The sequence below is a fragment of the Mus caroli genome, chromosome 4 (assembly GCF_900094665.2).
Source record: "Mus caroli chromosome 4, CAROLI_EIJ_v1.1, whole genome shotgun sequence".
NCBI classification, from domain to species: domain Eukaryota; kingdom Metazoa; phylum Chordata; class Mammalia; order Rodentia; family Muridae; genus Mus; species Mus caroli.
Genome location: NC_034573.1, coordinates 109,993,952 through 110,006,552, shown reverse-complemented (window position 1 = coordinate 110,006,552; position 12,601 = coordinate 109,993,952). Strand labels below are relative to the sequence as shown.

The 12,601-nt window shown below is 47.6% G+C and overlaps 1 protein-coding gene across 1 annotated transcript in view; it reads right to left on the bottom strand.

Annotated features, from left to right (window-relative positions):
- Zmynd12 (zinc finger MYND-type containing 12) overlaps positions 1-12,601 on the bottom strand; it is a 32,750-nt gene that overhangs the window by 1,552 nt on the left and 18,597 nt on the right. Inside the window, exons 4-7 of the mRNA XM_021161358.2 lie at positions 10,107-10,276; positions 7,171-7,293; positions 4,139-4,250; positions 1,929-2,074 (exon numbers count right to left, since the gene is read on the bottom strand). Of these exons, the coding sequence (XP_021017017.1) occupies positions 1,929-2,074; positions 4,139-4,250; positions 7,171-7,293; positions 10,107-10,276 (551 nt within the window). The remainder of the gene's footprint in view (positions 1-1,928; positions 2,075-4,138; positions 4,251-7,170; positions 7,294-10,106; positions 10,277-12,601) is intronic.

Sequence of the window (12,601 nt, the reverse complement as noted above, 5' to 3'; positions counted from 1 at the left end):
GGTCCATGGCTCAAGACCATCCCTGCTAGCTCTCACCCTGCTAAGGAGGTGTACTTGTCTGTCCTTATCTGGTCAAGTCAGGTGAGCTTTCCCTAGCTGGGAGAGAAGGTCACCCACCCAGACAAGCCTCATTCCTTTCATTCTGGCCAGACCCGATTTGGTGCCTGGATATTCCAAGGACAGAGGCAAAGCAGGGCCTGCACCTGAGAGCTGAGATTGCATGTGTGCACCACTACACTCAGATGCTTGTGACAGAATCTTAAGCATTAATGTATGCCGGAGAACCAGAAAAAGCAGGAAAGAGGCACTGAGCGCAGAGGTGGTAGTGGGTGTCCCAGGGTCCCTTGAAAAGGGTGAAGCTCAGATGAAGAATGGCCCTGATCAGACTGACCTGTGGCCCTGCCTGTGAGAGACTGTCCTGATTGGTGATTGACGTGGGGCTCAGGCCGCTGTGGCAGCGCCATCCCTGAAGGGGTGGGCCTGGATTGTATAAGCATCGTTCCTTCATGGTTTCTGCTTCAGTTCTTACCCTAACTGCCCTCAAGGGTGGACTATGATGGAGGTGGAAGCTGAAATAAACCCTCTTCTCTGCCAAGTTGCTTTTGGTCATGGTGTTTGATAAAGCAACAGGAATCAAATGAAGAGGGTGGGGACTCTGCAGTTTTAGACATGGAGGAAATGAGGTGTTGAATCTCAGTATTCAGATGGGCTCTTCTGTCTAAGCACCCTTAATAACCCTGACACCCTTAGCATGCTTTGGCATGATGACTCCCCCCACGTGGACCCTGACCTGTAGAAAAGGGTGTTAGCCAATGTTAATTTGAAAATTTGTTGACACTTTTCCTACTCACTAAGTCTTCCAGAAATCCAGAATTAGCACCCCTGTTCTGTGCTCCCACAGTGCCCCGAGCTTCGCTGTCACACCTCTTGTGACCATACTGAACTCCTTCAGACCCTTTACAGCAGCCTTTACCAGGTTCCCAGTGCTTAACAAGGTGTGTTGATGAAAAGGAGGGAGGGGATGAAGCTGTGAGGTGGGATTCCCTATGCTGCCCACACGGAAAGGCCTCACACACACTCCACCCCTCACACACACACACACACACCTCACACACCCCTTACACACACCCCACCCCTCACACACTCCCCACCCCTCACACACACGTCCCCCCCCCACCCCACCCCCCACACACACCGATCACACTCGCCCCACCCCTCACATGGCCCCACCCCACTTCTGCTCTATTTTTCTCTATAGCATGTTTTACTGTCTGAGATGATAGTACACATATACATATCTAATTATAGTAGCCAATTTCCTCCAGAAGTCCTAAGTTCTACAGAGAAGTAACTTCTCTGGCTGTTTGCTACCGTCTGCTCCATTCTGGGCAGAAAGTCTTTTAAGTGGTAAATGCTTGGTAAATTCTTCAATGGATGAATCAATCAATAATAGCCTGAGATAGCCCAGTTACTGTCTATAAGACATTGGGGACATAACCAAACCTTGTGTGCTACAGTTTCCTTCTCTATAAAGAAGGGATTATAATGAAACATGCCAGCCATGGAAAGAGCTTTGGCCAGTGGCTGGCATCCCTTTTAACCGTTACATGGCAGTTCCTGTCTGCCTAAATCCTCACAGCTAAAGGGAGCTGGGACACGGCTGCCACATCAGCCTACACAGGATCCTCAGACCTTTCCTGCATGCAGGTTCCTCCTCCCTGAACTGACTCCCAATTTAGTTCCTCCATGCAGCTCTGGAAGATACCTCCCCAGCCCCAGAGAGGAAATCCAGAGTCCATTACACGACCAGACTGGAAATGCTACAGAGGGAAAGCCTGGCCTGGAGCAGTGGGCAAAGCAGCAGAACTGAACGTCTAGATGCTCTGCTGTCTCTCCATCTAGACAGGCGCTGTTCTGAGGGAGCTTACCTTTGAATACTCCAACATCAGATAGTAAAGTATGCTCAGGGTCTTCAGAATAAGGATGCTTTTTTGGGGCGCTTTGGTGGAAGTAGATTCTTGAATGATCAGGATTGAAGTTAGGATCCGAATGGCTTCTGCTTCCTGGGCTTCATCTACATTGGAAGAGGAGAAAAGAAACACAAGCCTTGCAGGCTTTGTGGGGGGGAGGGAGTTGGGGGTGGCTTGGGGGCTTCCCGGGTAAGAAAATTTGCTATGTGACCACAAAGACCTGAGTTCAGAAAACCAGGTATGGCTGTTTGGCCTGTAACCCCAGTGCTGGGCAGGAACAGAAACAGGAGGCTTGCTGGAACTGGCTGTGTGGGACAGGCTGCATACATACACACTCACATACACACACTCACTCACACACATGTCTGTCCTTGCTCTACACACTAAGCCTGCTGCAGCCTCCTCACCCTGGTCCTAGAGGAGACAGTGCACACACTGCACAGTAAGATCCCCAGCAGTGGGAAGTAGGGTGGCTTCCTACAGCTCTCTAGCTCTGTCTAGCAGCTCAGTATTGGAGTGAGCACAAGTGCCCAAAGCTGCTAAGGTTTCTCTTTCAGAGGCTGAGATCTCCTGAGCTCCTAATACAGGGAACTGGTCAGGTCAGATTCCCTGGGCCCCTTTTAGCCCCAGCTCCAGTTGCAGCCCCCTCATTCCTCCTCCAAAGATCAAAGGCAGCTGACCAGCAGCCTGTCTGTTCCCCACCTGAGTTTCTTTGTTTCCCCCAGAGATTTTTTTCTTTGGTTGTTTATATTTTATTGAAACATGGTCTCATGTAACCCATACTGGTATCAGACTTGCTTTGTAGCCCAGGCTGGACTTAGACTTCTGAACCCCTGCCTCTCCCTCTTAAGTGCTGAGACTATAAATGGCTTCTTCCCAGAGGCTTTTTGTTTCTGTGATAGTAAATTAATCGTACTTTACTATCTGATGTTGGAGTATTCAAAGGTAAGCTCCCCCAGAACAGCTCCTGTCTAGAAGGAGAAGTCACCATTTACTGTGCAGTCATTCTGGGCTGGCACTGAAGAGCACATGTGTAAGCAATAAGCTTAAAGAAAAAGGCAAAAACCGAGAACCCATGATGCTAAGCATGGCTATCTGAGTGTGGCTACCGGTGCAGGGCTATGTTTCTACTACAATGGGAACCACTTTCCTGGTGAGGAAACTGAATGAGGTTACTAACTTTCACATACACACAACCTCAACTTAAAGTCTTGCCCTCAAAGTCACCCTTTCAGGGCCACCCACCGATCTTCACGCTTTCATTCTGGGAGTCCTGTTAGAATTTATACTTGTGGCATGTTCCTTTGTGGTGCCAATGGGTTCTGCATCATCATCATACCAGGAGGGGGGTGACTTTCGAGTGGAACTAGATTCCCCATCTCTTTACCATCTCAGAGGGCAATGGCCACACACATTGTTACCAATATGCAGCCCTTTGCTGGACCTTGGGGTGGAGATGGCTCAAGTCTGGCCCTGCCACTGAGGACCTCACACCCTGAAAAGGAGGGAGACCTTGTCAGGAGGAATCAACAAAGCAGCTTCTGGGGGGCTGGCAAGATGGCTCTGTGGGTAAGAGCACTGACCGTTCTTCCGAAGGTCCTGAATTCAAATCCCAGCAACCACATGGTGGCTCACAACCACCTTTAATGAGATCTAACGCCCTCTTCTGGAGTGCCTGAAGACAGCTACAGTGTACTTACATATAATAATAAATAAATCTTTGGGCCTGAGTGAGCAGGGCTGACCAGAGTGAGCAGAAGTCTTAAATTCAATACTCAACAACCACATGAAGGCTCACAACCATCTGCACAGCTACAGTGTACTCATATACATAAAATAAATAAATCTTAAAAAACAAAAACAAAGCAACTTCTGCACAGAGCTTCACTGGGCTTATGTATCCTGGAGGGAAAAAGAAGAAATAGATAGGTAGTAGGTAGAAACCACCGGGGTTTAGTAGGGGGTCCTTTTTTTCTCTAAGTCTGCCCTTACTAGCCTGCTGAGGATTATGTGTGACAGTGGTACAAGCTCTTTAGCCCTATGTCTCCATCTTCTCTCCATCTCCACAAAGGAGAAAGTGGTGCCGATGGGCTCCGTGAGAACAGAGAACAAGGCCTGAGTGTTAGGGAGGAAAAGCCGCTGTTCTGTTTGCTAGACCTGCCACTTACCCAAGCCGGTGTCGTTCACAAACTGTTTGCCCAGTAGATCTGTTTGCTGGGAACGGGCCTCTAAGAGGGCTTGGTAGTGACTGTTGAGATATGTATACCAAATCTCCGAGACCTGTTGGAAAAGCAGGGGGACCAGACCAGCAGGTCAGGGTCAGCCACTCACCAGCCAGTTGGGAACATGCTGTCCAAGGCCAGCATGTTTCCTGAGTCTGGAGTTCTCACTCTTACTGCACTTGGAAGCAGAGGGAGCCCCGGAGTCCAGACAAGGGCTGGACAGGCTCATCAGAGGCAGCCCTGCCTGGGTCTAGGGTCAATGGCTACTGTGGTAGTTTCAATAGGTTTGGTCCCCATAGACTCATGTGTTTGAATGCTTGGCCCACAGTGAATGGCACTATAGGAGGTGTGGCCTGGTTCCAGTAGGCGTGTCACTGTGGGGATTGGCTTTGAGGTCTCTTATTATTCAGCTTCACCCAGTATGGAATTCTAGTCTCCTGGCTGCCCTTGGATCAAGATGCTAGAACTTTCAGCTCCTTCAGCACCATGTATACCTGCACACTGCCATGCTTCCCTCCATGATGATAATGGACTGAACCCTTCTGAAACTGTAAACCAGTCCCAAGTGAATGTTTGGCCCTGGCGTCTCTTCCGAGCGATGGAACCCAAAGACAGCTCCCATTGTGAAACATGTGAGTATTACTCCTATCTACGTGTGAATAAACTCAGGCTTGGCGAAGTCACCGACACTTAACTTTTGGAAAGAGCTGACAAATGGCCCAGGCTGGCTGCATACCCAGTTCTGTCTGACTCCAAAGTTCCCTGGTGTTCAGCTACACCAAAGCACCTTTTTCTAAGACAGAGAAGTCCACAGTCACAGCGTGATGGCCTCTATCCCACACAGAAACGGTTGCTGCCTAAGTGAGGATTATTGAATGAATAACTGGCATTTGCAGATACTGGAAAGTTTTTACATAGAAAGAGTTTGAGAGGCAGGAGAGAAAGCTCAGCTGAGAAAGTGCTAGGTGAGCAAGCATGAGGACCCGAGTTCAAATCCCAGCACGCACTGAAAATAAGTGCAGTGACACAAGCTTGTAAATGCTGGTGTTGGGGAGCAGAGACAGGAGGACCCCTGGGGCTTACTGGCCAGCCATTCTATAGCATAGAGAGACCCTGTGGATGGCGTCCGAGAAATAACACCCAAGGCTCAACTATGACCTCCACATGCAAGCACACACAGCTACACACATGTCTATATATACAAACACAAACATGCACACACACACACACACACACACAAAGAATTTTAAGCTGGGCATGGTGGTACACAGCTTTAATTCCATCACTCATCAGGTAGAGTCAGAAGGATCTCTGTGAATTTAAGGACAGCCTGGTCTACATAGTGGGTTCTAGGTCAGCCAGGACTAGCTAGAGAGACCTTGTCTATAATAATAATAATACAAAAAAACCAACAGAGTCAACTAACCTGGGCCCACAGTAGCTCACAGAAACTGAGCCAACCAGGGAGGCTGCATGGGACTGACCTAGGCTCTCTGCACATATGTTACAGTTGTATAATTTGGTCTTCTTATGGGACTCTTAGCTAAGAGTAGGGGCAGGGCTGTCTCTGACTCTGTTGTCTGCCTTTGAGACCTGCTGGGCTGACCTTTCTCCCTACTGGGCTGCCTCGCCTAGACTTAATTGGAGAGGATCTGCCTAGTCTTACCGCACCTTGATTTGCCATGGCTGCTTTACACGCAGGGGAGGCCTGCCCTTCTTCTGAAGAGAAAGGGAGAAGGAGTGGACGGGAAGAGAGGAGGTGGGGGGAGGGGCAGGGAGGAGAGGAGGGAGGGGAAACTGCAGTTGGAATGTAAAATAGATAGGTAGATAGACAGACAGATAGACAGATAGAACATCAGGGGGCTAGAAAGGGGCCTCAACAGTAAAGGTGACTGCCACCAAGTATGATAATGAGACTTCCGTCTCCAGCCCCATTTGGTGGATGAAGAAATGTCAGTGTGACACGGTGCATGTGCACAGACACTAAAAGGAAAGGACCGGATCCTATTTTAATAAGATCCAGGGGAGCTGTTTGTGTTTTTAAAAAAAAAAAAAAAAGTTAATATACTAATAAATATATGTAAGCATAATGTTAAAAACTTAAATCTACACTTACTTATGAGGGGGTGGGGAGCTGGGGGTGCAGGTGCTGCAACACGCATGGGGAGGTCAGAGGTCACCGTTCAGGAATCCATTCTCTCCTTTCACCATGCGGGCCCTAATCAAACTCAGGATCAGGCTTGGCGCCACCATACTTTATCTGCTGAGTCATTCCACACAATGAATTTTAAAACATTTTCTTGTTCTTTGACCCTTTGAGAGGCTATTGTCCTCTCAATGTCCCTTTAAAAAGGTCTCCTTTGGCCAGGCAGTGGTGGCTCAAGCCTTAATCCCAGTACTGGGAATCAGAGTCAGGTAGCTCTGTGTGAGTTCAAAGCCAGCCTGGTCTCTAAAGTAAGTTAGTTCTAGGACAGCCAGGGCTACACAGAGAAATCTTGTCATGGCAAAACAAAATGAATTTTTTTGTTGTTTTTTTTTGGGTTTTTTTTGGTTTTTCGAGACAAGATTTCTCTGTGTAGCCTTGGCTGTCCTGGAACTCACTTTGTAGACCAGGCTGGCCTCGAACTCAGAAATCCGCCTGCCTCTGCCTCCCGAGTGCTGGGATTAAAGGCGTGCACCACCACGCCCGCCTACAAAATGAAATTTAAAAATAAAAATGAAATAAAGTTTTTCCTTCTGTATAGTATACCTCCATACTCCTTCTTCATTGACTGCATGGGTCTGACAGAGCCTGCCGTGAGCTCTCTGTGAGCCTCTCTACAGATGCTAAGGATTAGCCCATGTTAGCATTAGACAAAGAGAGGGCACTGGCTGTGTAAGATGACGTGTCAGTCAGCCTCTGAGCATCTCTGCTGTGGGTTTCCCACAATGGCCGGGCATGAATGCCAGTGCTGAGATTCCACATCCCCCCAGCTTACCTTTGTATACAGTGTGTCAGCCAGCTCCATTTTCTTAAGGCCATAGAAAATGTTGGCCAGGTGGAAGTAGCCTCCTGAGGTCCTGACGTCTTCTGTCCCATATGCACAACTGGCAAAATAAATCTATCACAGGAATAGGAGAAGGAGCCTGAATCCCTTGAAACCATTTAATTCATGAAAAAAAAAAAAAAAGGCATGTGTCCATAACACATGGAAAAAACCTTCATTACAGCCTGATGTGGAAATGGACTAGGGTCCCGAGCAGACATTTCTCTAAAAGACACATGGATGGTTAATAAGCATGTGACAAGTGACAAGTGCTAGACACTAACCATCATTCAAGGAAAACAAAACAAAATCACAACAGTCTCATCCCTCTTCATAGTGGGTAGGACAGCTTTGTTCACAAAGAAAATGGCAAGAGCACTGGGAAAATAAAAGCCCGGCCATGGGCTGGGATGGATGAACCATGCTGGAGCCTCTGGGCAGCAGCTGGCCAGATCCTCAACAGGATAAACATGGAATTGCTGTGTGGCCCAGGAATGCGTACCTTCCCAAGAAAACTGGGCACACATGACCACATGTGAACAGACTGGTTCATGAATATCTGTCACAGTCATTCTTACCAGTCCCAGGGCAGAAACAGCACACACATCCATTGTCTCAAGAGTGGACAAACGACCTGTGCCCTAACCAGGGTAGACTGCTACTTGACAACAGAAGACATGAGCTGTGGCTCAGGATAGATGGACTACAAGCACTATGCAGGGTGAGCGCAGTCAGACAGACTCTAAACTCTGCCTGCAATTCTCCCTCTGTGAAGAGAGCATGCCTGTGCTGATGGCACACAACTTTAATCCCAGCCCTCAGGAAGCAGAGGCAGGCAGAGCTATGGGAGTTCAAGGCCAGTCTGGTCTACAGAGTGAGTTTCAGGACAGCCAGGGTTACACCAAAAATTCTATCTCAAAGGGAGGAGGGGGAGGAGGAAGAAAAAGGAGAAAAGAAAGAAAGAGAATTAAGGGAGGGAGGGAGATCGATCTATGTAGACAGAGACCAGCTGCCTGGGGTTGGGATTTGAGTGGAAATGACTGCAAATGGAAATGAGGGGCTTCTCTGAGTGATGAAAATGTGCTCCTGGTTGTGTAGCTCTGTACTAAAACTTACATGAAAATGAGTGATTTTGTAGTTTGTATCAGTGAAGTAAGTGTGTGTTAAAGAAGGGGGAAGACATATAGGTGTGAAAGCGAATATCTGTAATCCCAGCACTCAGGAGGCCGAAGCAGGATGGTGCTGAGTTCAAGATCAACCTGGAATATAATAAGACCTTGTCTCAAAAGGGTATCTCGCAACAGTGTGGCGTGCACCTTTAATCTCAGCACGTGGAAGGCAGAAGCAGGCAGATGTCCATGAGTCTGAGGTCAGCTAGGATACATAGTGAGACCCTGTTCAAAAAGAAAGCAAACAACAACACGTGTGTGTGTGTGTGTGTACTCAGGAAACATGGTTTTGAGGTTTTGATCTAATTCCTAATTGTGTGGTCAGCACAAGACAGAATGTGCCTCTGCTTAATTAACTGAAGGATTGGGGGGGGGGGGTAGAGACAAACATAAATGAAGAAAACTTGCCAGGCAGTGGTGGCCGCACGCCTTTAAGCCCAGCATTCAGGAGGCAGAGGCAGGCAGATCTCTGAGTTCAAGGCCAACTTGGTCAACATATCAAATTCCAGGACAGCCGGAACTATGTAATAAGACCCATTCTCTCTTTAAAAAAAAAAGTCTTGGTTAAGGGCTTGGACAAAAACAGATGACATAGGGCTGCCTGAAGTCACTCAATGGAAGAGTAACTGGAGATATGGAAGTCACAAAAGCAAGAGGGCCAACAGAGCACCAAGAACAGCAATGGCACCCCTGTACCTCAGAAAACCAGAGGAGATGGCATAGGTAACAGAGACCAGCCAGAGCTGGAGCTATGGCCACTAGACAGGAGCTGTATCCAGAAAGGAAAGCTGACTGTTCCACCAGAACTGGGGCGGGGGCCACCCACCCCCTCCCCCACTGTAACCCCCTCCCCTACCCTCCTGCTGTGCCTCCCACTCTTCAGTCCCTAGCAAAGCCAGACAGTGATGGTGCGATGGCGTCCAGGACAGCCTCCCAGGGCAGAGAGCTGCACACAGATGGCCTTGAGGAACAGGGAAGAGTCTAAGGTGAGCACAGAGGCAGGCAGCCAGAGGAGGCCAGAGGAAGGCTGCCTGGAGGAGAGGTGAGCTTAGAGACTATAGAAAGGGCCCATGGGAGTGCAATATGACCCAGCCTAATCCGGGTCAGGGGCAGGAACTCTGTCTGGTACTATTTTCCAGCCCCAAAATTTGACTAGGAACTCCGGAACTGGAGAAGAACAGCTCATCCGACACCCGTGTCTCACGTTTGTACGGGTTTATGGATTGTAAGTGCTTTCTTATAGATCTGGCTCATTTAAATTTAATAACTCTGAAGAAGAAACGTTAATATTATTTTTAACAAATAGCCACAAAGTCCAGTGTGTACAAACATCTATTATTAATCTCTGCAATGCACTGATGTGGTTGGGACCGGTTTATGATTTGTGTCTTACATGTGATGAAAACGGTTAAATAATTTGTCACAGAACTAGCATTGCTGGAAGCAGAAGCACAACCCCTCTCCCCTTAGCACTGTGCAGTTCTGTCTCTCCAGATTAGCCTCAGACATCTGTGGGGGCGGGGGAGGCGGGGGGGGGGGCTGGCCACATTTGCATAGCTAGGAAGTAGACAGTCTTGAACTGGGGTCATTAGAGCTGAGTTCTTGCTGCTGCTCCCAAAATGGCCAGCATAAGCAGTGTTAGAGAAACGCTCAGCCAAGAGAAACACTAAACAGAGCCATTCTTGGAAATACCCAGGTGTTTTCAGTGAGCTTGCTCACATCATTAGCCAGATGGTACCGGGCTTCATCGAGGTTTTTCTTGGCTATGTAGAGAAGGCCCAGGTTCCGATGCAGTAAAGAGTAGGTGGCGTTACTACAGTCAGTTGACTTGAGGACGGTCCATTGGGCTTGGGATAGATATTCTTCAGCCTGCACTATCCGGCCCAGACCTGCCAAAAGTCATTTGTAAAAGACGTATAAGCCAGGCATGGTGGTGCATGCTAATTCCAGCACTCAGGAAGCAGAGGCAGGAGGATTTCCTGGAGTTCCAGTACAGCTCAGGTATCTGTAGAGATACCCTATCTCAAAAACCCATAAATAAATAAATAAATAATAATTCATATTTTAACTAAAGAGTATATAATGACATATGGGTTATCATACATTGGTTTATTCATCGATACAAATATTTATTAGTGCCCAAAGTTGCTCGTGAACGTTCATAGCAATCCATCCATAACTGATGCTCATGAGTGAACTGTGATTAGTCATAAAAAGAATATTGCCTGTATATATGCTACAGAGAACAGCTTGAAAACAGCATGCTATGTGAAGCCAGACCCCAAAAGCCACATATTGTCAGACTCCATTTATGTGAAATGTCCAGAACAGGCACACACAGAGAGAAGGGACTTAGTAGTGGTGGGGGTGCATCAGAGAGAGGAAGAGGTGAGGATGTTTAACAAAGGGCAATGACGAACAACTATATGGATTTTTAAAGCTAGGGGAGTGTTCTAGAATTGAATAGTAGTGAGTTATACAACCTTCTGAATATATAACCTTCTGAATATATAATTACATTGTACCTTAAAAGGATGAACTTATAGATTGTGAATTCTCTCTTTCTACAGATATATACAACGCAGAGAGAGCGGGGAAGAGAGAGATACACTGGGATGTTAACTTTTATTGATGTATTTATTTGGGTAGCTTTTTGTTTTGCTTTGCTTTAGACAGGGTCTCTGTAGCTCTGGTCTTGACCTCTATGTCTACCAGAATGATCTTGAACTCACAGGGATCCTCTTGCCTCTGCCTCCTCCGTGCTGGGAAATAAGGGTGTGCACCATCAGGCTAGGTTTGTACAAACCTTTACAAAGATTTATTTTATATTGATTATGTGTATGTGGGGGTCGGGTAAGTGCACGTGCATACTGTTCTTGGAAAGGACAGAAATATGATGTCAAATTCTCTGTAACTACAGGCAGTTATGAGACATCTAACAAGGTTGCTGGAAACTGACGCCCTGTGCACAAGCAACATATACATACTTCATTTTTCTCTGCCTGGTTCTTCTCACAGAGGCAATACTAAAGAAGAAGGTCTCAAGGCCGAGCTGCAACTGCATCTAAACAAACATCGGTCCTGAAGGAAAAGGCATTCTAGGGAAAGGGCACCACAGGCTTCGGGTTCAGAGAGCCAGACTAAATCTATAACTAGCAACGGAGTGAGCAGGGCATCAGGAAAACCAGGACAAGAGGGAGAAGTTTCTGAGTGAGTGACTTAAAAAGAGATTCAGAGTTAGAGAGACAGCAGGTAAAAAACCACGACATGCCCAAAGCCAGACAGCCTGAGTTCTATCACTGGGACCTACACTGTGAGAGAAGAGAACTGACTCCCTCTGACCTCCACATGAGGGCCATGGCACATATGCCTGTGAATACATACACATAAATAAAATTAATTAAGGTTAAAAACCAAACAACACAACCTAGACTTTGGAGATAGGGAAAGGCTTCCAGACCAAAGACGAGAAACCTTGATCTGAGACCTGAAAGACAACAAGGAATTAATTAGGTGTAAAGGAAGAAAGAGTCTCCTCCAGGACTTGAGAGAAGGTATCTTAAGTGGAAGAAAGAACACAGCAGGAGAGAGATGCCATTGGGGGCCTCGGACTGGGTAGGAAAGTGTCCTTTTGGGCATGCAATGGGATCACATTGCTCAGTGAAGGTGAGATTGAAGACAGCCTCGGAGGACATGGAGAGAGAGAGCAATTAGCGAGCAGGTGGTCGATGCTGGGACTTTGGCTTAAATGACTTTTTCAATGATCTGTAGTCAGTGTCAGGGTGCACAGAGTCTGGGCTGCACTTTCTGGCCTGGCGTTCTGCCCACAGTCTAGAATAGGGTATCAGACCTCAGCAGGGTGAGGAAGGCCTGTAAGTACAAGACCTGGTACAGGGAGCCAGAACCAAATGTCTAAGGACAAGATCCATGCAGGAGTCAGCCTCGAGGGAGGGGACAGTGCTCACACAGAGGGGAGGTCATCTTTGGGAGTGGACGCATAGACTGGAGGAAAAGGACTGGTTCAGCTTCTGGAAGCCCATTATACATACAAACACATCAATGGCCATGGAAGCCATTGTGAGAGAAGCGGCCCGAAGATATGAAATGAGAGATTGGGGCCGGGCGTGGTGGCGCACGCCTTTAATCCCAGCACTCGGGAGGCAGAGGCAGGTGGATTTCTGAGTTCGAGGCCAGCCTGGTCTACAAAGTGAGTG